Genomic DNA, 24,384 nt, shown 5'->3' on the forward strand with positions numbered 1-24,384 from the left:
TGATTTTTGAGGGAGCTTTCCTTTTTTTTTATTTTTTTGTAAATTAAGCCTTAGCCTTACTTACCTTTGGAGTCTGATTGACTGCATTGTTATTAAGTCCAGGCAAGGTTCTCCCACATAATTAAGGGGTTTTTTCTTTGCAGTTTTAGAGATTGAGCCAGGGCTTCATGCATGTTAGGGACGCACTCTACCTCTGAACTATGCTCTTAGCCTCCTGAGTGGGAGTTTTTAATTTTATTTTAGGCATTTTTGAATGATAAGGAGCATGCATGTGTGCTTGCACACAGAGAATGTTTGTGTGTGCATTTGTATTGCAATTGTATAATACCTTAGAAACTTGCTCCTTATCGATATCTTCAGGGATGGTTTTCAGATGACAAGTCTGAAGCTTCTTGTTGAGAAAAGTGTTTTGTTTGATCTTTTATTTTCCTCTACTCACAAGTGATGAGAGGGTTCCTTTTGCTTTTTCTGCTGTGAGGTATTCTGACATCACTGCATAGAGGAGACTGACATCAACACTCGGTTATCCTGACCTTAACATTTTCCTTCTGTAGGGTGAGTGGGGCGGCATTTCCTTCTCCCACTGCTGCTGAGATGGCAGAAATTAGTCGAATCCAGTATGAAATGGAATACACCGAAGGTATTAGTCAGCGCATGAGGGTCCCGGAAAAACTAAAAGTAGCCCCACCAAACGCTGACCTGGAGCAAGAGTTCCAAGATGGAGTTCCAAATGCCAGTGTGATAATGCAAGTCCCAGAGAGGATCGTGGTTACAGGTATCTCACACTTGAGTCAAAGTCTCACAGTGTATCTTCGTGTTGTTTATTTTTATAAACATTTTAGGTTTTTCAAAATATTATTTAAAAAGGTATTCTCACAAGTTTAAACAAATATATGTAACCCCCACAGTCCAATACAGAACATTGTTGTCACCTTGGAAGACTTCCAGTAGCCAGATGGATCTCCTTTCTGTACCTAGACAATAGACAGATCTGTCTCAGAATCGCCTCTAAATGGAGCCCTACACTGGGCTCTGCTCTGCCTGCCTTCTTTTGCTAAGAGTAATTTTTCCTTCTATGCCTTTTCATGTGCATTCTAGGAGAATGCTGTCCCACTGAGCTCTATTTGCAGCCCTCTCTGCATTTTTCATTCATGAGCCAAGGATTAAGTTTCCCACCCTGCCCTTGAATTTGCCCTGCAGAGCCTGCACACCTGTCCATACCTGCTGTCCTTCTGCTCCAGCCTTCTGAACTGCTCAGGGTACAGGCCTGCCCCACCAAACCCAGGTTAACTCTTCACCTTGCTTTTATGCTGGACGGAGACTTAGTGCACTCAGGACGCACTCAGGATCCTCCCACCTTGGCTCCTGAGTGCTGCAGTTACAGGCCTCTGAGCTTGCTTGTTTGGCTAGTGTGATGATTTTTTAAATTATTCCACATTGTTGCAAGTATTATCTGTTCATTCCAGCCAGTTGCTAAATAATAGCAACCTGTGTGGGTACATTATCATTGGTTTATCCATTCACATAGTGGACATTTGTGTTGTTTACGTCCTGGGATTCATAGAATGGAGTGCATATGACTATTCATGTACACACTTTTAGGAGGACGTATACCTTCATGTCTCTAGAAGGGAAACGGCTGTCTGATGAGTTACATGTAACTTTTTCAGATGGTGTGCCATGTTTCTTTTCTGTCTGTGACATTTGAGAGTTTTCGTTGCTTTATATCCATTTCCCTGCTAATTGATAGTTTTGAACATGTGTGCATGTATTTTCCTGTTTAGTTATTTTTCTGTTACTTGACCAGGCAACTTACAAAAGGCACGGTTTAGTTAGACTATGGTTCCAGAGGGATAAGAAGTCCATCACTGTCATTGTGGGGAGGCATGGGGGCTGAAGCAGCAAGCTGAGAGCACGCAACTTGACCTGCAAGCCCGAAACAGAGACAGAGTGACAGAGAGACAAGGACAGAGAGGGAGAGAGAGACTGAGAATGAACATTGGGAGTCTAATAAGGCTTTTTATCTCCAAGCCCCCACCCCATCCTTCCATCTCCAGCACCCCTGCATCCAGAACTTCCCAAATAGCATCATCAGCTGGGGAACAAGGAGGCCCTTGCCATTCACACCTTCACATTTTGAAGCATCTACTCAAATGTTTTGCCAGTTTGAAATGTTCAGTGTTGTGAGAATTTTTTATAGACTTGCTTGTTTGAGTTGCTTGTTTTGGACACACATGATAATTTTTGAACCATGGTATTAGATATTTATGAAAAATGTCAAAAAGAAACTATTGCTGTCAGTAGGTTGTAATGCAGATCTGGCAGGATTAAAAAACATCATTATGAAGTCCCACACACACACCCTTTTTTTCTTTTCTTTTCCTAGGAAATAATGAAGACATTTCATTTTCAAGACCAGCAGATCTTGACCTTATCCAGTCCACTCCCTTTAAACCTCTGGCACTGAAAACACCACCACGTGTGCTCACACTGAGTGAGAGACCACTAGATTTCCTGGATTTAGAAAGACCATCTCCAACTCCTCAAAGCGAAGAGGTAAGTAGAATTACCACTGCTTGCATTAGAAAGTTAAAGAATTCAGCGACTAAGCATACATTAACCTAAGATGACGGAAGCTTTCCATATGGCACTTATTAGTTGATTTCACAATTCCCCAAGTAAGGTCTTATGGGTTTGTTTGTTTGCTTGCTTGCTTGTTTGTTTTCCTAATTTAACAGTTATGTGGTAGGAAAGTGGAAATCTTGGAGCAAGAATTGCCACCATTCATGTAGACTTAAAGGGAGAACAGCTGTAATTGTCACGCCTGTAGTTACGCAGACAGAGCCTCAAAGTTTCTGTTGTGTTTTTGATCTCTGTAGTGCTGAAGATTGAACCAGCACTTGAACATGCTAGGCAAATGCTTTACCACTATGTTCCTGGGAAAGGAAATTTTGTACTAGGAAATAATGAATGTGTCTTTCTATTATAAAATTATCTGGCAAGGCTAAGAAAACTGTTTTCTCCTGACACTACCTAGTCCTGCTGCTTGATGACAGGTTTCTACTGAATTGGTAACATTGATGTCACTATTGATGTAAATTGGGTGGGAAAATGGATGTAAAAGGTATTAACAGTGGAATTAAATTCTCTCCAGTGCCATTGATTGGAGACCAGTATTAAAGTTTCTGTTCTTGAAGACGATATGCAAGCATACATTTTTATCAAAATTGTATTTTTATCAAAATTGGCACTCCTCTGTATGCCTTGATTTTTCCATGTAGTCCTTTCCAAAGAGTAGGCATGTAAACAGGGTTGGTGTGATTCCTAGTATTGGGTCATGCCAGTTTTTTAAGTGTAGTTTCTGCTTAGGTAATTGAAGTGATGTGTTCATAGGTGCCAATACAAAAATCCTGAGTATTTGCTTATAGAAAAGCACTACATTTGAGTGTTAATTATGGTCAAAAATTGTCAAGTAACTTGTAAATTTTTTTTTTACTTGCAACCATTTTTTGAGATTCTACATTGCAAGAAAAAAATAAATAATAGTACCCTGCCCTCTGGAAGTTTTCCATCTGCATAGTCTCAGAAGGATAGTGGGGTGAGGGCATGAGAAGACATTGTTACACACAGGAAGAAATCAGTGGACTCTTTCAATATGTGTGCTTGCTAATTTTATATCAACTAGACACGGTTAGAGTCTTCTGAGAGGGAGGAACCCCAGTTGAGGGAATGCCTTCATAACCTTCTTAAGGCAAGCCTGTAGGGCATTTTCTTAATTAATGATTGATGGGGAGGGCCCAGCCCATTATGAGTGGGACCACACCTGGACTGGTGGTCCTGGGTTCTATAACAAGCAGGCTGTGAAAGCCATGAGGAACACGCCAGTAAGCAGCATCCCTCCATGGCCTCTGCATCAGCTTCTGCTTCCAGGTTCTTGCCTGCCTGAGTTCCTGTCCGACTTCCTTTAGTGAACTGTGATGTGGAAGCATAAGCTGAACAAATTCTTTCTTCCCCAACTTGATTTTGTTCATGGTGTTCCATTACAGCAATAGTAGCCCTAACCAATAGTAGCCCTAATAGTAGCCCTAACATTATGTCCAATGTTTACCAATATTTGAAAGGCATCTCTAGACAAAAACATTGCTTGGTAATTCTTCATACTAAAATTAATAAAGAGCTGTATAATAAGCCACATGAACAGGGCCTGAAACTTCATCCCTGAGTCATAGCTATTCTCGGGGTGCTTAGAGTAGACCTGGCTGTGTGGTTAGGGAGGCAGAGGCTTTCACACGGATGCTACATCTGAAAAGGAACTTCCCTCGGCAGATCAGGACAACATAAGCTCTTCCAGAGGATATGAAAAGAAGGCTGCAAAGAAGAGTTAGAAATTACGTCTGTACAATTTTATACCACAAAAAATATGTTCAAGCTGGAGATTTGAAACCCATCATATCCTATCTGTCAAGCAGTAGTATGCTTCAAAAAGATTAGCTATAATTGCTAAAAAGCTTTTTGAAAACTTCACTGAAGTACAGAGAGAGACCAGACTCTATAGGACAGGTTGCACTATAGCTTTTGCTGAAATTAGCTATTCCTACCTCAAAGAAGAGTACTATAATGTCAACCATCTGTAGTAAACCAGAAGAGGACTGAACCCCAAATATAGCCAGAAGTGCCAGGTGATCTAGAAGGAGCAATGTCAGTTGGCCTATGTAAGCCATGTCCCAATTTTGGAAAACAAAAAAAGAATTAATGTTTTCAGAAAGGGAACTTTTGTTCAACCAGCTTAAACCTAAGCTGTCAAGTGGCATTCACAGGTGCCAAGCTCTACATCAGTTTTGTTCAGATGTACAGCCAGAGAGATCAAGGATTAGGAAAAACTGTATCCAGCTAAAGCAGACATGGATTACACATAGAAAGTAGTGGCCCTGGAGGTTTAAGATAGCACAGAAAGCTATGGATGTCTGTCAGAAAGGTAACCTAGCGAACAGGAATTCAGAGCAGCAGGTGGTTATCAGTATCCTGGAAGGGCCCCATAGAGTTGATAAAGCCATTTGGAGAATGAGAAACAGAAGACCGTGGCTGACCTGAAATACAACGAGCCACTCTAGTGTATCCCTGAACTTACTGATGATGAAGACTCCAGGTACTCTGTAATGCTCCAGTATGTCCTGCAGTGGCTTAAACAAAGTCAGAAAACTCACAGATAGGAGTTTCTCTCCACGGAAAGAGGAGTTGGGAGTACAGAAGCAGAAAAGAGCACATTTTAAAAAGAACAGTCTTTGTAGTTTTATACTGTACACATATAAACATGGGTGGTGCACTGGTGTACACACACATTCGTTGTTTAGTTGCCATATGATGCCCTGGTCCAAGAATTTCTCTTGCCATAATAAAACACCATGATCAAAACCAACTTGGGGAGTAAAGGGCTTTGTCATTCACAACTCCATATAATAGTCCATCATCAAAGAGATCAGATCAGGATTTGACAGGAGCTAATACAAAGGCCATGGAGGTATGCTGATAACTGACTTATTACTAAGGCTCACTTAGCCTGCTTTCTTGTAGTATTCAGGACCAGCAGCCTGAATTATTATTTGTGAATAATCATGTATAACTGAGTTTAAATACAATGTAGGGGACTAATAATGCATGTCTGCATCTTCTGTCTGGTCTTGTCTGATACATAGTGAGACACAAAAAAACTTGTGGCCCAGCTTCCTGGAAGTAGCCTGGAACTAAGGAACTTTTCCTTTCCATGCTGCCATGTGGAAAAGCTTTTCTACTTCAAAGAAAGCCATGACTGCTACAGCAGGCAGGCAGGCAGGCACCAGTCAGATCCTTATCCACCAACATAGTAGTACTACTACTCACTATATATAAATAAAATAGACTTGCTCATGGGGTGTTACATTTTTCATATTCTTGGGTTAACTTTAAAAGGTTTTTGCAGGAGGCCCCAGACTGATGTCTGTGTTATCAGGCAGGCTTCCCCTCAATGTTGCTTTAGCACCTAGTCCTTCCTTGTTTACTTGTGCCCTGACTGTGTGTACTATGTAGTCCGACCTTGAATGGCTATGTCTGTACCTAAATAGGTACAGATGTTTTTCTTGTCGTTATTCCTTAAACAGTAAGGTGTCATATCTATTTACACACCATTTACATCGGTATATACCAGTAGTATATACCATAAGTATAGAGATGTAGAGAAGATATGCAAAATATTATACCGTTCTGTGTAAGGTACTTGATGAACATCCCATAATTAACTGTATCCTGGAAAAGTTTTCTATGGATTTCTAGTTTTCTACAGTGTTTTTCTATAATTTTTTTACAGAAAAGTTTCTATAGAGAGGAAAGGACAGTTTTACTAACCAAAATTGATATTTACTTGAAAAGAAACTAGAATAGGTTTTATTTAGAAGCAGACACTCCTAAGTTTATGAGCATTATAATGAGTATGGGACCTGTGACTGGGGAGATGACTCCTTAGTAAAGAGCTTGCTGTGTATGCATGAGCACCTGGGTGTGAGCCCCAGGACTGATCTACACACACACACACACACACACACACACACACACACACAAACACCTCGGAGGGAGAAAAATTAACAAGTCTTACCTGTCCATAATGACCAGGCTTTGCTCCTGGGTTTGCTTTTCTTAGCTCCTTATAGTTTTGTGAGTAGCCTTGGATGGGGTGGGTCCTTTGTGTTTTTTATGCAAAAATAGCCTCTAAGCTATTTAATCCTGTTCCTTCCCTTTGCTTGCACCTTAGCAGATCCGAGCAGTTGGCAGGCTAAAAAGAGAGCGTTCTATGAGTGAAAATGCTGTTCGCCAAAATGGACAGTTGGTCAGAAACGATTCCATGTGAGTAGAACTGGCATTGTATCATTATCGATCTTCTTCTGTATCTTGTCTGTACGTATCTCTTCTAAATAATTCTTACCGTTTTTAAAATGTGTTTTACAGTGCTGGAGATCACTTTGTATTAGTCATAAAATCTGGCAATTCTCTTCATTGTGAGAGTTTTTAGTCCTGTGTTTCTCTTCTGTGTGTCTGGCACTTTTATTTATGTAAAGTGAATATTCTTTCTCATTCACTTTTGATCAGTTTTCATGAATTAATTGGAAACTCTCTGTGATGTCAAACATCATGTTAGCTTCTCTGGGAATTCAAAAGCATCAGGAGATAACAACCTCCTTTGAGAGTTTACAAAGTAACAAGAGCGCAGACAGTCTGTCTCACTGCCATTCTTACAGGGTACCATGTTACTGTAGGGTACAGTGGTGTAAGATGCGCTCTTATGGCAGCAGAGCGTAAATAGTCAGAGATGGAAGAAGCCTAATGAGCACATTCCCTGGCATCTGTAACCAGCCATCGAGGTTCTATCTCAAATGTAAATTTTTGCTTGCTTTGTTGAAACTCCATTCTCTTATGTTGGGTGCAAGAGAACGCTGTAAGGGCTTTGATTGCGCAGAGAGTCTCTCACAGTGGCTGTAGTTATTCTAAACAATCACATATGGAGAAATTGGGTTAAAATAAATATGCCTCCTACATGAAAGACTGTCTGAAGGCTCAACCATTATTAACCTGATTTTTTTTAATGATTGAATGTATGTTTTCCTAAGGTTTCAGATATCAACCAACCTATAAAACTCGATTTTCTAAAACTGTTTCCAGGCATACAAACAGTAAAAAAGACTCCACAATGTAGTCTTATGGCTAATGTGGGTTAAAAAACAGCTCTAATTCAATATTTTCTAGTTGTACTGTGTAGTTTTTGAGGCAGCAGAATCTTTTGGTAGGCTTTCCTGCTATTTAAGTTGTGATTTGCTGTTTAGGGCCATAATTGACTTTTTATATCATTAAAATGAAAGCATGGTTACTTCAGAATTGTATCACCTTTCCACAAAGTAGATACTGTTGATGGCTGAGTCTGGATGGAGGTAATGGAAAAGGCTGTGTGAGTTCTTAACACCAGCGTTTGATGAACACGTGATTTTCTTTTGTTTGTTTGTTTAAATTGCCTTCATGGTGGTTTCTAGATGTCTAATAAGAAAGATCTTGATATTCATAAAGGTTTGCCCATTCTTCTCCTACCATTATTAATTTTATAATCTATAATTGAGTTTCTATTTAAAGCGTTCTGACTTTTAGACTGATTATGGACCACTATGCATGGACTGTTGACTGCCTCTGCTCTGGTTTACTCCACAGCTCAAGAAGAGAAGTGCGAATAAGCAGGGACCTGGGCCTTTGCTTTCTTAATTACTTTAAAGAGGCAATGAGGTTGATTGTTGTTGTCTGTTGGCACAAAAATGAGTTGTGACAGTAGAATCGTGTAACATTTTATTTGTTATTTTAAAAAAAGCTGAATATGTAAAAGAAGCATAATTATTATTTAAGGTGGCACAGATCAGATTCTGCCCCAAGAAATAAAATTTCAAGGTTCCAGTCATCGATTTCTGCACCGGAGTACACGTAAGATTTTATCTGCTCTACTTTCCCCAAGTAGAGTTGCTTTAATTCTGCAGGCTTACGTTAGTACTAACCCATGTTACCGTGTAACTGACATAATACCCTAACAGCCTGTTCTAGAACTTCCTCAGGATTTCTCAGACTATCAGGATATCCTTAGTAAAATGGGCTGGTGGAACAACTAAAGAAGTTTTATATGGTTTGAATATAGGTGAGAGGAAAATGAAATCATTTCTGCACACAAAAACCAAATCTTTTTCGTTTTCTGTATTTTGCTTTGCTTGGCCTCTGAGTTCTTTGCAGATTACACTTAGCAAGGTCAGCAATCCAGATCTTGTTTTTACATTTAGCAGTTTTTCTTGTTTAATTTTAACCCAGAGAAAAATGGAGTCTTAAGTGTGGTTTGTCATTGAAGTTGGTTTGGTTTGATTTGGTTTAGTTTGGTTCCCCTGTAGAAAATTATGTTTGGAGCCATCTTCTGAGATCACTAAACCCTTGTTTTCTATAAAAATGACAAACAGAGTATGAAAATGACTGCCCACTCCTGACCGTGGAACATTTTGGTATGAAGTATAATAATTGAAGCAACATATGCAAGCCTCTAGGTTCAGCACTCAACCTCCACAGTACAGGCACATGCAAGCGAAGAGTGAGTACTGTTCCCAGACAGCATGAAACCACACTAGTGGCCAGTGACTCCTGTCTTGCTCTGGTCCGTTAATGTGCTACTAGGATGCAATAAATTGCCTCAGTTGTAGGACAGCAAGTTACAGTTCTCTCTAATATTTAGAATCCCAAAGAGGCCAGGTGTGGTGAACACACATTCAATCCAGCAGAGGAAAGTAGATCTCTTGAAGGCCAACCTTGATATACATAGCTAGTTTTAGGTTAGCCAGGATTGTATGCTGAGACATTGTTCCAGGGGCAAATATACATAAACACATAAGTGTCCCAGAGAAATAGTTTGTTTTTCAACAAAAATGGGGGTTTTCTGGCTTTTTCTTTTGTTTGTTTACTGCTTTTCAGAGGCTAGTTCTCAGCAAAGGCACACAGTTTGAGAACCATCATTCCTATGAAAGCCTAGGGAGAGAGAGATCTCCTCCTTTGAACTTTTCTCTTAATAGTTTGTGCCAGTCACTGATTTTCATTGAGTTCTATCCAGCCATTGTTTACTTAACCCTTATGTGGAGGAGTCTGTGAGCATGAGGCAGAACTGTTACTAATGAAATGCCATGTAAGCATGAGTGCTTCTGCAGATGCTGTTAAACTATTTAAAAACTAAACCTGACAGTTTGCTGTTTTATAACAGTTTTTATCAGTGCCTTTTTATTAAGTTATGTATAAGACCATCTCTAATTAAACACCTGCTCTCTGTGCCTTGCATTGTTTTTATATTTTACAATAGTGGACTTGTCCAAATTAAACAATGGAAACAAATAGGTAACTAGGCCTTGGTTTGCTCATGAGTAGACAGAGGTGAATACCAGACTCATTCTCCCTCTACTGTTGACTACAACAGAGGACCTGACTTCTGTTAGAGTGCTTACATTGTTTTTCTTTGTTGTTTCTTCAATGAAATGTATTGGTTAAAATGTATGCAGGAGTACTAACATTGTTAAATTATTTTCCCAATTTAGATAAAAATAACTAAATTATTGTCTCTAATTAAGATAATTTTGTCACCTTACAATATAAATTAATCAGCTTACAGGTAACCCTGTTCTGTTTTTGCTGTGTCTAGATGACTGCTATGTAGATGAAAGAAAAGTTAAATTTCCTACCAATCTTTGAAACTTTAATTTTTTATTTGTCAAATATCTTTAATAGTATTGATACTGATAATGACTTGATCTGTGGGCTGTAGCTCAGTAGAAGATGGACTTGCTTGGCATGTTTAGTCCCCCTGGGTTTTACCCCTGGCACTGGGAGAAATTTTTTAAAGGTATTCTTGTTTTGCAGGACTTACTGTCATTTCTTCAGTATTCTATATAAATAGTTCTATTAAGTTAAGGGTTAAGGATCATAGAAGTTTTTTTCTTGTTTATCACTGAATCAACATTTCATATGATCATAGAATCTTAGAATTTGAAGAGATACGTAGATTTTTAAAATTTTCAATTTACTTTTTATTTATTGATTTTCCTGATATGCATTAAAGTTCATCATTAAGAATATAATGAGTACCTGTAGATTATTTTAGAATCAAACCTTCTGTTCATTCTATCTTGAGCATTCTTTGCCATTTATCTGAAGCTAGTTTATGTTATTTTATAAGGTGACCACTTCATTTCCTGTGTGCTTTGAGCTTCTTTCTCCTTCTTTCATTTCTTGCTTTGTCCTTCCCTCCCTCCTTCCATCCCTTCCACCTGCTCACCTCAGGCATGCTGAGTAAGTACTCAACCAGTGTCCTCAGCCTACTTCTGAATTTAAATAATAAATAACTTCTTTTTATTTTAATGGACAAAAATCCATTAAACTTTAGTATAAATTCGGAATCCATCCATTGATATTGTTGCTTGAAGATTCAAAATACTAAAAATGAATAATTTGCTCATTCTACAACTAGGTTACTTGTTAATATGATACATAAAAATGTTCTTTGTAACCCTAGAATCAAAGAAACAGTACTAATTTAAAACTTGCTTAATGAAATTTAGCCAGTTTTGCTGGTAGCTTTAATAAAAAGTGTATTTTTTCCAAGCATATAACCCAGTGGAGGTGGTGTGCACCGGAATTTCCTTCCTCCTTTGTTATAGTCTTGGCCTCTTTCCATCTTTGTCAGACTATCTGTCCCTTTGTTTCAGCTCCAAAGGGGAAGGGTGACTTGATTAGAGTTTTCTCCCCTATGAGCCTCACCTCACCCCCTCATCCCACTCCCCAGTATCTCCAGGATGCTAGTGAATAGTGACCCAGAACTTAAGTTTACGGTCCTGTCCCTGGTGACATCTAACAAGCATGAGCTCAGCCTGGCTTCTTGCACGCAGACACTTCAGGTCTTCATTGTTGTGTCTAAAGGATGTGTACGTGCAGGCCCACACTGGACTGCACTCCAGCCACTCTGGTTTTCACTGTTGGCTGTTCTTGGGCCCTGCCCCCAGCTAGTTTATTTAGGGTGTTTATTATGGAATTTGCCAAGTCCTGTGGATCAGATTATACACTAACTTTTTTATATATGTATGTATGTATATATTTTTGTATGTATGTATGATTATACATTGATGTGTGTGCATGTGTGTCTGGAAAAAATATATATATACATACACACACACACACATACTGATATCTAAAAACTTTAGTTTGTCTTGACGTCATTAGTCTTTGTTTTAGTATTTCTGTATGTGCCAAGATTTGGCTTAGATTTTTCTCTTCTAAGTAGTCTATGGAAAGCACAGTTTTTATATTTATTGTACCTTTCTCTTTAGATCATGAAGACACTTAAAAGTTACTCATAAAGTTAGAGATTTTGTTTCATTTTTTGAAACTGAAGGTATTAAGTGACAGTAACTATCCTTTCAAAAAAATTCCTACCTTTTAAAATTTTAGTTTCCAGACTAGTGTGTGTTAGGGGGGAAATATTTTTCATGTATACAGCTATTCACCAAGGTTCTGCTTTTTTCTTTTGAATATTTTACACAGAATGTAAGATTAGTCTAGCCATGATGGTCCATGCTTTCAGTTCCTGCTGAAGCAGAGGTAGGTAAATCTCTGTGAGTTTGAGGCCAGCCAGGGTTACATAATGAGACCCTTCTCAAAAGCAAAACAAAAATTAAAAACTATTAGCCTCATGCTTTGCTTCTAGGAATTACTGAACCATCATCTCAGAGTCATGGTCTTCTTTCTGTAGTAAGGATGCAGCTCTCATCCATGTGCCAGTCAGTATCTCAGGCTTCACTTTTGAACAGCTCTCTGAAGATACCAACACAGATGCCAAGTATTTAGGCCAGAACTGTACAAAAAGCTTTATCTAATGTGGTCAGCGCACCAAAAGAACTCATGAATCTCCGCTCTTACGTGAAGGAATAATTCAATTATTGTCACTCAGAAGCCAAGAAATAGATGCTCATCTGCCACCATGGTAACTTAAATGCCCTTGTCTCCCTTCACTGTATTCTCAGACCTGGGAAGTTTCATGTTTCAGAAATTAAGGTAATTAAGTTAAACAGTCAAAATGTAACTACAGTTTTCTGAGGTTTTAGTTTATCATTTAATTCATTTCTCATAAAGTTAGCTTGCCTCGTTGTCTTTGTGAAGTATTCGAAATGGTGTCTGTATGGAATCATGCTGGATTCATGTGTCTCACTGTGTCATCCGTAAGTCATGTGATGGATAGGTGTTTGCTTTACTGAATTGCCATGTATGTATAACACTGACTAAAGACTGCCTCCTCTCTCCATACCAAGCCCTGAGCACACTCATTGCTGGATCCTTTCCCTCCAAGTTCTTCCTGCTGCTCAGATTGATACTTAGAATTTCTTACCTACGTCATAGCCACTTTTTAAAAACAGAATTTTTTAACACCTTCTGTTTGTTCTCTTGGGATAGATTAAGGGTGGGAAATGTGGGCAAGAAAAGAGATGACAAACTGCTCTGCTGAAGTTTCATGAAATCTGACTTGAGTGTTTTTCTCTTCATTTGCTGTGCTTATGTGAACAGTGTGACACCATCACCACCACAGGCTCGGGTCTGTCCTCCCCATATGCTACCTGAAGATGGAGCTAATCTTTCCTCTGCCCGTGGCATTTTGTCGCTTATCCAGTCTTCTACTCGTAGGGCTTACCAGCAGATCTTGGATGTGCTGGATGAAAACCGCAGGTGATTGGTCAGCAGTGGCCTTGCCACTTTGTTGCATATGTTTTGGCTCCTTATTTAGTGGACTGTGGTGTTGTCTTTTTTCTTTGCTCCTTTTAGTCTCTTTCTATGGTGCAATGGTTTGAAATGGCTTGCTTGCTTTCTTTTAATTTGAAATTATTGTCCAAAATTCACATTTCACAAGATTATAACTTTCCCTCAGTTGTGGAAGATACTTGATCTGTACATAGGAAATGTCACAACTTTTTTTCAAAGGCTTTGCTGACCTATTCTAAGTGCTTGTTCCACTTGGAAATATGTTAAAGGGATTGCTGGACTGAATGTGGCATCTGGAACTGAAGCATACTACTAGTCCTCAGTCTCAGTTTAACTACCTACACTAGTGACAGGAGTGAACTAACAAGGCAGGTAGACAGTGTTGCAGTAGCTCCCAACACACTTCCCTGTCCACCGTGCATTCTCGGCCGTGTGAGAAACTCTGTGTTCTGTTACTGGTTTTTGGATGATAATGCTGTGGTTTTTTGTATATTCATAGATAATACCTCACTTTTGAGCATCTTCAAGTAGTATCATTAGAATTACACTTCAACTTGTTTCAACAAGCAATTTTTTTTCCAATCACTTGAAATACTTTTGTTCTTTGCTTCATTACCTTACAGTGTTTTAAAAAGACAGAGTCCCAGAACTTTGTTGGAATCTGTGGGGAAGTCAAATAAGCTTCACTCCAGCTCTACACAGTGGGCAGTGGCTTCGTGTTTTGTTTTCTTCTTATTAGACTGTTAGTGTTTGCATTTTTCATGAAATCCCAATAATTCTTAACTTGGTGTGTCTCTGGCTCACTCAAAACAAATTTGTCCTTGTGCCTTTAGTCCTGGCAGACCCAGCTCTTCACCTGCACCACAAGTGTCTGGACTACTCATGTTGTTGAATCCAGGGCCTTCTCTGTCTCCTTAGGTGAATATAACGCTGTATATTTGGGCCATTGAACATCACACTATAGTGAGAAAGGCTTTGATGCCTGTGGATCAAAAGGGAATATTAAATACTGGACATGTTTATGTATGTATGTTTGTACCCATAGATATACTTTATAGTTGTGGTTTATTTCTTTTCCTCCAAGGGTTTAGAGTCCCATTTTTGCTCTCTGAAGCTTCATGAACCCTGGCTGTTTGAAAACAGTAAGCAGGAACAGAGCTCAGAAGAAACAGTGCAGATATAGGAAGTCTTTCAGATTCATTCTTAACTCCTCCACTAAACAGCTAACTGCATGTTGGCCTTAAGTATATAACTGTGTCTCTTCTCCGGGCCACCTTTTCCTAATCTGTTAAGAAGATGAAAAGGAGGTTATACTTGGCTGGTTAGATTCTTGTGACAAGTCTTCTGCCCTTCACTATTATTTCAGATTATTTTCTTGATATAGTAAGAAATCCTTGGAGGTAATGAGCAGAAAGCACCTGGCCCTAGGAGTGAAAATTGGTAAAGACTGTTTCCACCTTTCTCTTTCAAACATTTTTCCCCCCCACCGGATAAAAGTTAAAGAAGTTTAACTTTTTTGTTATGACAACTCCTTAGGAGAGATCATGTCCGATGCTATTGTAGTGAAAACATCTGAAGAAAAAACGATTTCCACGCGCTCTGTAGGTGCAGTCCATTGTTACTGTCCCATCTCCTGCCAGCACATCCATGGCTCGGATGCAGTGATACAGAACTTGCAGAAGTGGAGGGGTTTTTGTTTTTGTTTTTGTTTTTTTCTGTATGGTGGGAAAAAGTTGTCTAAAGTTCAAGCATTCAAATTCTGAAATATTACTGATATAAAATTTGTATGCTTTTACTATGAAAAACTATTTGGAATACTAGGTAGAATTTTTTTTTAAATTTTACATTATAGTATCTCAATGACTTTGAATTTATCATATTAACCCAAATAAACTTTCTGAAATCCAAGAAAGAGCTGAGCATGGTGGCTCACATCTTATGCCCAACACTTGGAAATCTGAGACAGGAGACTTGCTTTGAACTCAAGGCCAACCTGGAGTATAGAGTAAAACTTTGAGTCAAAAAAGCAAGGAAGAGCTGGGCATAGTAGCACATGCCTTTAATCCCAGCAGCACTCAGGAGAAAGAGTCGCATATGTGTGTGAGCGCCAGGCCACCCAGGGCTCCGTAGCTTCTACATACAGTCCATGACCTTGGATTCTAAGAGGGAGTTTCTCCTTGGCCTGGCCAGTGCTTTCATTACTGAAAAAGTTTGGGGTTGGTTTGGTCTTGTTTTAATTGTACAAACTTTATCAGAATTTTAAATGCCTAAACAGTTTTTGTTTTTACTATGGAAAAGTTTGACTTGATTTTTCAAGGAAATTGGAATGTGAAATTTGGATAATGTTCTTGCATGATTATAAAATAATACTGCTTATACCGTGTTGAGTGCATTTATGTTCCTTGCTCTTCACCTTGTTTTCTTTTCTGTTTTATTGCTCTTGGCTGTCATGCTAATGCAGAATCTTTGCACTTGGGGACTGTACATTATTACAGCAAGTTTAAGCCAAAACTATTTGCCAGGAAAAGCAAGAGTTTTCTGTTTGTTTGGTTTTTTTTTTTTTTTTTTTAATTGTAAGATGACAGATTCCTAGTTTCTCAGCGTAAGGACAACTTTTAGTATATAAGTCAAGGAGCACTGTACAGTGCACTAGATTTTCTGTTTCTCTGGTAACTTGGTGTAGGTAATCTAAACAGAGTTAGGCATGAAAACCAAGTGACTTCTAGGTGATGTTACAAAGCTCATACATACAATTTAGTGCTCCACATTAAGAAAACTGACCAAGAAAACATCAGGAAGGAGTAGCAGGTGTCCTGTGTCAGTTGGCAGCAGTGACGCACTGTTAAGATTAGTCCTTTGCTGGGCAAATATTGCCCATCTCTTCTACAGTTGATAGAGCTGCACATGTCATAGCCAGTGTAAAATACTACCGTCTTCTAAAGATGCTTGGTCTGTTACGTGTAAAACATTACTGAGCGTTAATGGATGAGTTGTGCAGAGGCTTTATTTGGAGAGATGGTGGCTTGATTGTTTTTAGTTTTTCATTAGCAAGGTATACTAGTTTTTGAATGAGTGGAATAAGAAACCAGTGTGAATGGTTTATATTTTTAGCAAGTATCCATAAAATTTGTAACATGGAAGGCTACAGTTCATACAGTATCTGTTATAACTTCTTCTTAGAAATGTTTAATTATTGATCCTCCAATGAACCTGTTTAACTACTGTAATAGTTGATAATTTTGTAGAAAAGAATTGCATTCCTTTAATTTAGATCATTTACTTACTCAGAAATGTCAGTATACAAATTAAATTGTATAGCCTTAAAAAAAAATGGGTAGCCTTAGATTTTCTTCCCTTGTGATTCTAATTACAAGATACACTACTGAACAATTTCTTTTAACATTAAATCACTCTTATGGTAGAAACTGGTGCTTGAATGAAGTTTCTAATTTTTCCAAATATCTGTCTAATTTACTTTTATATTATATGTATCAATTGCCAGTGTGAGAAGACAAAATGACATACGTTATGAAAGGTAACTGTATTGTTTTCTCGCTCTGCATTTGTAAAGGAAATCTCTGTGGTGGAGTACAGTCAATATGACAGATCATTTTGGCCCTATTAAGACATACTTTTAAAAAAACTTGAAGAAACACACAGGAATGGCTTCATTTCATTGGCCATTCTTATATTTTTATCACTTAACTACAGTGTAATAGTTTTCCTTATTTCACAAACTAGACATTAGTAAGACTTTAAAACCTATCTAAAAATAAATATGCAATTCATCCATGGTCTATAGCAAGCAGAATGAGGCAAACCTTTCTCCCCCTCGGGTTTCTTAATCCCTTGTATTCTGGGCTCCAGAAATATCCCGAAGTAATGGTAGTCACATTAGAGCATATAGAAACTCAATGTTAAATTTTTCCTTTAGTAACTGAGTTGGTTTGTTTTGAAGTCAGTTTAGATTTGTAAATCAGTTGAAGTGCTTGATTAGCAGTGAATAGGCCCTAGCTTTGATCCCCAGCACCACAGGAAGTGGGGTATAGAGGCAGGATCAGAAGGACCAGAGGCTTCCTCAGTTCCACAGAACTTAAGACCAAACTGTGCTAAAGTTGACCTTGTGTCAAAAAAGAAGAAGAAAAAGAAAAAGAAAGAATTAAAAACAGAAAGGAAAATAGTTTATATTCTACAGCTGTAACTATATCAGAAAAAGACAGAAATGTGTTTCTAGACCCTGTGATGATTGTCATTATACTTAGTTTGAGGCAAACCTGATCAGGTACTTAGAGAATATCCCTAATACATGGACCTTCTCATCTTTCTGATTAGTAAACATTGATTTAGAATCTGTTGATTTTTAGCAAATTTAATTGGAAGGGTTCCAGCTGACTCAGGTAGAGCTGATGTCCTCTCTCAGCAGTGCGTGTACTGAGACGAAATGACGAGCCCCACAAAGTTTTCCAGTGCCCCTTGGTCCTCATGCAGCAGCCCTGTATGTCACTCCTGGTTGTCTCAGGCTCCGCGCACGCACTCACAGAGTGACTGCATGTCTGTAGTCTCACCATCTGTTCGCAGCTCAGTGTCGGGATGAGACGCAGCTGCTTTAAGACCGAAAGCTTGTCTGACTAATCAGATTAATGACGCTAGAGGGAAGGAATTGTGGGCAGTGGGTATTCCTTTCAATGCCTAGTTTATATTTATGAGCAACCATGATCATGCAGGTGCTACTAACGGATCTGGATATGCCGTTAAAGTTGCTAGTGGTTTTATTTTTCAATTGGAAAAGAGGAATTACATTTTTTAAATAGCACCATATAGAATTATATGTTGGTGCTATTCTGTCATGTTTTTCTCTCTTTTTAAATTTATGAAGTGTTAAAATTATTTAAAATGGGGAAGACATAAGAAACAAGGATTTTCAAAGCATATGAGGGATATTATATTGTACTAAAGCATACAATATAATCCTATCTGACATTTATTTGTCTTGTTTTTGCTTTATTTTCGTATTTCTCTGTTTCCTGATTCTGTCTTGTGTCTTCTGCAAAAACCTGCCCTAGACCTGTGTTGCGTGGTGGGTCAGCTGCCGCCACTTCTAATCCTCATCATGACAACGTCAGGTAACTTTGGAGACTTTGTGATTACCAAAGAACACGCAGACTTGATGCAGCTTGTATTGTGCAGGACATCATGATGCATGCCATAGCCATGATTATATTTATGTATACAACTTAGGCCTCTGTAGCTTTCCCTTAGGAGAAATGATGTGCTTTGCTAAGAACAGGGATGATAATTAGTCCTGACATCAGTCCACCAAAGTATGAGAACATTGTATAATAATAAAAATTATGGTTGGGTATTGTGGCACATGACTTTAATCCTAGCACTGAAGAGACAGAAACAGGTGGATTGCTAAGATTTTTGAAGCCAGCCTGATCTACATAGTGAGTTCCAGACTAGCCAGAGCTACCCTGTCTCAATACCCCCCTCCCCCCAAAAAAAACTGCCATGGTGTGGTAAGAGCATCCAGTATACTTTATAGCAGTATTTTCATAGCTTTATGGAGGATCATGCTAAAACAGAAAGTATAGAGTCTTAAATCTTGTTTATGTCCATTAACTATTTTTATCACCTGTTGATTTGAGCCTTTGCTCTTGTATTTGCCCTTTGCATACCATCAGATAAGCTTAGAAAATTGTGCTAACTGTCCCAGCAGGATTTAAATTGGCAGCCTTGTTTCTCTTCTTCAGAAGAGGCAGGCACATTCTTAAGTAAGAGAAAAGGAGCCACCCATTTCTTGTTAATCTCACCATGTTGCATTGGTGGCCCTGAATAGTGCTTACTCGTTTCTTCTGCATCTTCATTTAGTCCACACTAGTTTCCCTTGAGTTTTTTTTTTAAATCTCTTAACTTACTGTGAATGTGTTTGTAGTGATATGATAGCATTTGTAAGAGTTTTTAGTTGTGAGAAATAGAAATTTTGTTTAAACTAATTTCATATTTTTTGTTTTAAATTGATGATAAAATCTTGTCATATATATATGACAAGTGAAGATTATCTTTAGGTTTCTGAAACTTTGGGTGATTCAGTATTTAAATGGTAATTTTTTTCATGTATGCTTTATTTCTTTGTTAAAGCTAGTTATCTCTGTGCATGTTTGTGTCTTGATGTGTATGACCATCCCTGTTCCTTTACCTTTGTATATGATGTGGTGGGTGGGGTTGCCTGTGTGGGTACAGGTGCATATACATGAAAACCCAAGAGTCATCCTTGATATTCCTCCAGTGTTAGCCACCTTGGTTTTTGAGACAGTCTCTCACTTTGCCTGGAACTTGCTGGTTGCGCTAAGTCGGCTTGTCAGCAAGCCACAGGAATCCTCCTGTCTCTGCCTCCCCAGTCCTGGGACTACAAGAATGCTCCAGCATGCCCAGATTTTCTATTTTTAACATGGATTTAGGTGCTCAGCTTTGGACGGTAAGCATTTTCTGGCTGAGTATCATGCCAGCCTTCCGTTTACCTTTGAGGCAATTGCTGGTATTTTTGATAACCCTCTTCCTCCAACTATTCATCTCATGTGTAATCTTGGGAAAGTAGAAATTATTTATTATTTTGAAGATAAAACATAGAAAAGAAAATGCATTGACCCATAGTTTCCTCGCTAAACATTTAATAATTTGGAGTGCAGGCTGAATTATTATGGTTCTGGGGACAAACCCAGGAACTTGCACAGGTAAGCAAGTGTCCTGCCACTGAGCTACACCCTTAAACCTAATAGTTCTATTTTAGTATTTATAAGAGTAATTTGCTGGGTTTACAAACTCACAGTTTCAGCATTTACTTATGAACTGAGTTTATTTCTCCTAACTTACACATTTTAGTTTGAGTAGTTCAAGACACATTGTTTCTAAGAAGAAGGCATGGTTAGTGTAATCTATCTGACCTCGCCATTATAGAAACTGCAAGTCAGAGATTGCTGTGGATTATCTACAATGGGTACACGCCCTCTATTATCTAAAGTCTACTTGACATGCTTTTTAAAAGTGTTTTGAGGTAGTTTTAACATTTAAAACAGTAGAACTTTGTGAATCAGCACACTAGCAAGCGTGAGGGAATATATATTTGCCTTCTTATCCCTTTACGTCAGGTTATGTAGGTTTTCTAATGTAGAGTTACTGGGAGTATTAGAATGATGATTCATGTACCAACCCTGTGTAGCTTACATAAAAGGAATTTTATTTACATTCTGCTCATGTAGAAAGGTTACCATGTCATTTCACTAAAATAACCATATAAAACATAAAGTAGATATACATGTAAATAAATTGTATTATGTATAAACTATATCTAGGTAAAAGTGTTCTTCATTAAAATGAATTTTAAAATGTAGAAACCTGGTGCTGGAGAGATGGCTTAGCAGTTAAGAGTACTTATGGCTCATCCACAGTTCTCAAGTTCAACACCATGTGAGCAGCTCTTAATCTAGTGCACTTTCCTGGCTTCCTGTTGACAAGTGTAGAATACACTGAGATACACACTCACACAGACACATAACGTTTCAGATTCTTTTCTTAAAAATGTAGAAACCTAGACAAATGGAAGACAGAACATTTCTCCATTTCTCTTTTTAAATTTTTATGTCTGCATGCAGGCTTGGTGGTACATGCTTATAATCCCAACACTTGTTGTGGGGGTGTTGGGGGGTCTGGGGGAGGGGGGGTGCTAAGGCAGGAGGATCGAGAGTAGATGGCCATACACTGCCACATAGCAAGTTTGAGACCAGTCATGTGAGACTCCCATCTCTAAAATGCCACTATATTCCTGAGTCTGTGCCCTTTTAGAAGAGTGAGTGCATTTTAACAAAAAGTACTGTTGAATGTACTTCCTCTGCACTGTCTTGGTGGTTTTCCAGCAGTACTGTTTTATATGCAGCTTCTTGTTGGTATGTTATTGAGACAGTTCTGTAGTTAAGTGTAGTTGCAAAATATTTAGAAGATCATGTGTTCACTTTTGTGGGAGAGCAGAGAGAACTAGAAATCAGAAGTAAAGTAAAAAAAATAGTAAAAGCAAGGCAGGCAGAAGTGAAAGAGTAATAAATGATCAGTTTTTGTTTGTAGTTTACTGTCATTTCCTGCCATTGAGTCTCTGCCTACAGAACATGGACATGGTTCATATATAATTACTGTGTGTCAGTATGTCAGATAGTAGCAGTTCTGCCCCTTTCAGACAGGGCCCGTTAACATTGTTGCATTTTCTGGCTTGAAAAAAAGCACATAGTAAGAGGTTTTCCTCAGCTTTTCCCAGTATTGCAGATAGTCATCTTAAGCTGCTTTTCCTTATTTGTATCAATTCAAATGGAAAAATGCTAATTTATATTGTTAGGTATGAGTCTTTTAACTAGTATACAACACAACACATGACTTGACAGTTACTCTTAGTTTTAACTTGTGTTTCAATATCTTATCTGCTAGGTATGGCATTTCAAACCTAGATGCAGCCATAGAAGGAGCATCAGATGACATGACTGTGGTAGATGCAGCTTCATTAAGACGTCAGGTAATTACTGCCCCAAATAAAAAAAAAGTAACCTATAGCTATCTCTACAAAATATTTCAGATTAATAGTTTGCATTATTTTTTCTCCTGTGGATTCCGTGAATTCAGATTATCTAATAAACCATAATTGATTTTTCTCAGATTTAAAGATTTTTTGAACTACCATTCAAATGATTTTGATCAGCATAGAACATTGCTACCAAAATGATTGATATAATCTCAACAGTATCAAAGAATCTTGATATACTTACAAATGAATCCAGTTCCAAATTTTGTGTTTTGGTCTTGATATGTGGTTACTTTGGGAACCTTTATTACTGTTTATAATTTATTTATTTTGGAAAACACTGCTTTGAATTTTCCCCCTACCTCTGCAGTATATTGTATGACCCTACCCGTAAGCCCAGTCTGTACACTTCTTGTGCTTATCTTTAATATGCTTTTTATCTATCTTTACACAGAGGTATTGCCATGTGGAGAAGGCATGTTTAGTATTCTGATTATGTGTGCCAAACATATAGCAATCTGTCTGAGTGGCATATCAGAGGGCCCACTATCGTAGGTAATTTGGGGCTCTCGGGTATCAGAGTGGTCTGAGATCACAAGTTATGCAGGTCCAAGGCTGTACAACTGAGGCTCATGGAGGAGGCCCAAAGAGGAGCAGGCATCCTGTGCTCCTTCTTCTGTGATAGACCCATCAGATACAGGTCCTGTTTCCCACCAGCAAAGCCTAGTGCAACAGTGTCCTTACACACTCTCCCTAATTCAGACTTACAGAGTGGAAATGAAGAAGTGTATTTAAATCAGTTTAAGCCATTGTGGGTAGTATTTTGTTTTCTTTTATAATTTTGTTCATTTTGATCCAAATGGAACTGTATATGTAATGATTTCTTTGACAAGTTTATATACTACTTTTTAAAAAATCTGATTGCTGTACGCATGCAATAGTACTATTTTGTATTTTGTATTTGTCTTTCACTTAGATAATCAAGTTAAATAGACGTCTACAACTTCTGGAAGAGGAGAATAAAGAGCGTGCTAAAAGAGAAATGGTCATGTATTCAATCACTGTAGCATTCTGGCTGCTTAATAGCTGGCTCTGGTTTCGACGCTAGAGGTAACCTCAGCAGTCACATATATTGTCTCAACACCTGGAAATATAAAGGATTTGCAAACTTCATTGTTTCTGTCTTTGCATCATCGTATGCCGGCTTTCTAGTCCAAGCCCTGAAAATATTTCTCCAGAATGCAGGGAAGGACCTGTATCTGTAGAGTGAAGGCCTGTTGTGTTGCTGATGGGNATTCAGCCAGTTCTGCAGTGGCACCTATACACTCTCCTTTTGCATGTCTTGTAAATAGGCTCTAGGTTTGTTTGTTTTTAAAGAAAATAATTTTTGTGGCCTCATCAGTCTGTACAGCTAATTCTCTAAACAGAAATGGCAGACATAAAGAGTGAGTTTAGAAAATTGTCTGTGAAAGAAAAGTGTTTTGTCCTGTTTTTCAGATGATTAAGCAGTTTCTTTGATAGATGCTTTTTGTATCTACATCTCAGCAGTGATGCTTTAGTCACAGTGTTGTACAGGACTCAAGTCAAACCACCTAACTCTTCTTCATCAGCTGTGCAGGCGGAGGGAGTTTAAAAACTCCTAACAGTTCAGCAGTTTATCTGTGTGCAATATGTTGTTTTGACTTTCATCTTAGTTTTCTATCAAGTATGTTTTTACCAAGTCCATGTGTGAATGATTTAAAAACCTAAAAAATAAGGTATAAATGTAGTGTATTTAATAAACTGTCAACCAAAGCAATGTCTATGGAAAGATTTATTTCATCATATGGGGCTGTGGACTGAATATCTTATCCAAGTCTCCTGTCCCAGGGGTAAGTAGTGAATTAGTGACCTGTGGGTTTCTCAGATATCCACCCCAGCACAGGGCTTGCTAGTACTGTAAATGGTTTGCTAATTTATTGAATCTATGAGAGTGATTCAGGTTTATTTTTAAAAAAACAAAAACAAAACCTTTATAAGCCTATGTACCTTTTTTTTATTGTAATACTTCCTTGCTAATATCAAGCCTTTAGTATTCAAAAGTGTATTTTTTTTTCAAGAACAGTTAGACTTCAGCTACAATATTCTTTGCACATCATCAGTTCCCTTTTTACCTAGAGGGTGAGGAAAGTTCCAAGGCTTAGTAGATTTCACATTACTGTTCTTGAGTCTCCATTAACCCAGGGGGAGGGTTCCTTCTTGTACTTAGAGTATGTGACTTTGATAAATTAAATGTATAACTTCTTTTGCTGAGCACGCACAGAAAAGATTTCATAAAAAGGGTGGAAATAAAAGCAACTCCTAAGAGGTTAGTACAGAAGCTGTTATTTTCCCTGATGAGTGTTATACAAAGACCCGAATATTCTTAGATAGAATGTCCTATATTGATTAGGCAAAAGCTGCTAATTACCCAGGTGTGGGGGCCGGACATGGGAATGAGTATTAACAAATTC

The 24,384-nt window shown here is 38.2% G+C and overlaps 1 protein-coding gene across 22 annotated transcripts in view; it reads left to right on the plus strand.

Moving 5' to 3' along the window:
- The window catches only part of Mff (mitochondrial fission factor), a 27,621-nt gene extending 3,935 nt beyond the window's left edge, over window positions 1-23,686 (plus strand). For 2 of the 22 annotated variants that reach the window (XM_021155894.2, XM_021155939.2), the window contains 9 exons: window positions 555-775; window positions 2,387-2,556; window positions 6,782-6,873; window positions 8,413-8,487; window positions 13,138-13,296; window positions 16,832-16,864; window positions 18,393-18,452; window positions 21,802-21,886; window positions 22,869-23,686. In XM_021155894.2, the coding sequence (XP_021011553.1) occupies window positions 555-775; window positions 2,387-2,556; window positions 6,782-6,873; window positions 8,413-8,487; window positions 13,138-13,296; window positions 16,832-16,864; window positions 18,393-18,452; window positions 21,802-21,886; window positions 22,869-23,000 (1,027 nt within the window). In that variant the 3' untranslated portion in view covers window positions 23,001-23,686. The remainder of the gene's footprint in view (window positions 1-554; window positions 776-2,386; window positions 2,557-6,781; window positions 6,874-8,412; window positions 8,488-13,137; window positions 13,297-16,831; window positions 16,865-18,392; window positions 18,453-21,801; window positions 21,887-22,868) is intronic. The other 20 variants (XM_021155902.2, XM_021155947.2, XM_021155972.2 and 17 more) reach the window with 15 other exon arrangements.
- Window positions 23,687-24,384: the final 698 nt, after the last annotated feature.

This window comes from Mus caroli, chromosome 1, assembly GCF_900094665.2.
Source record: "Mus caroli chromosome 1, CAROLI_EIJ_v1.1, whole genome shotgun sequence".
NCBI lineage: Eukaryota > Metazoa > Chordata > Mammalia > Rodentia > Muridae > Mus > Mus caroli.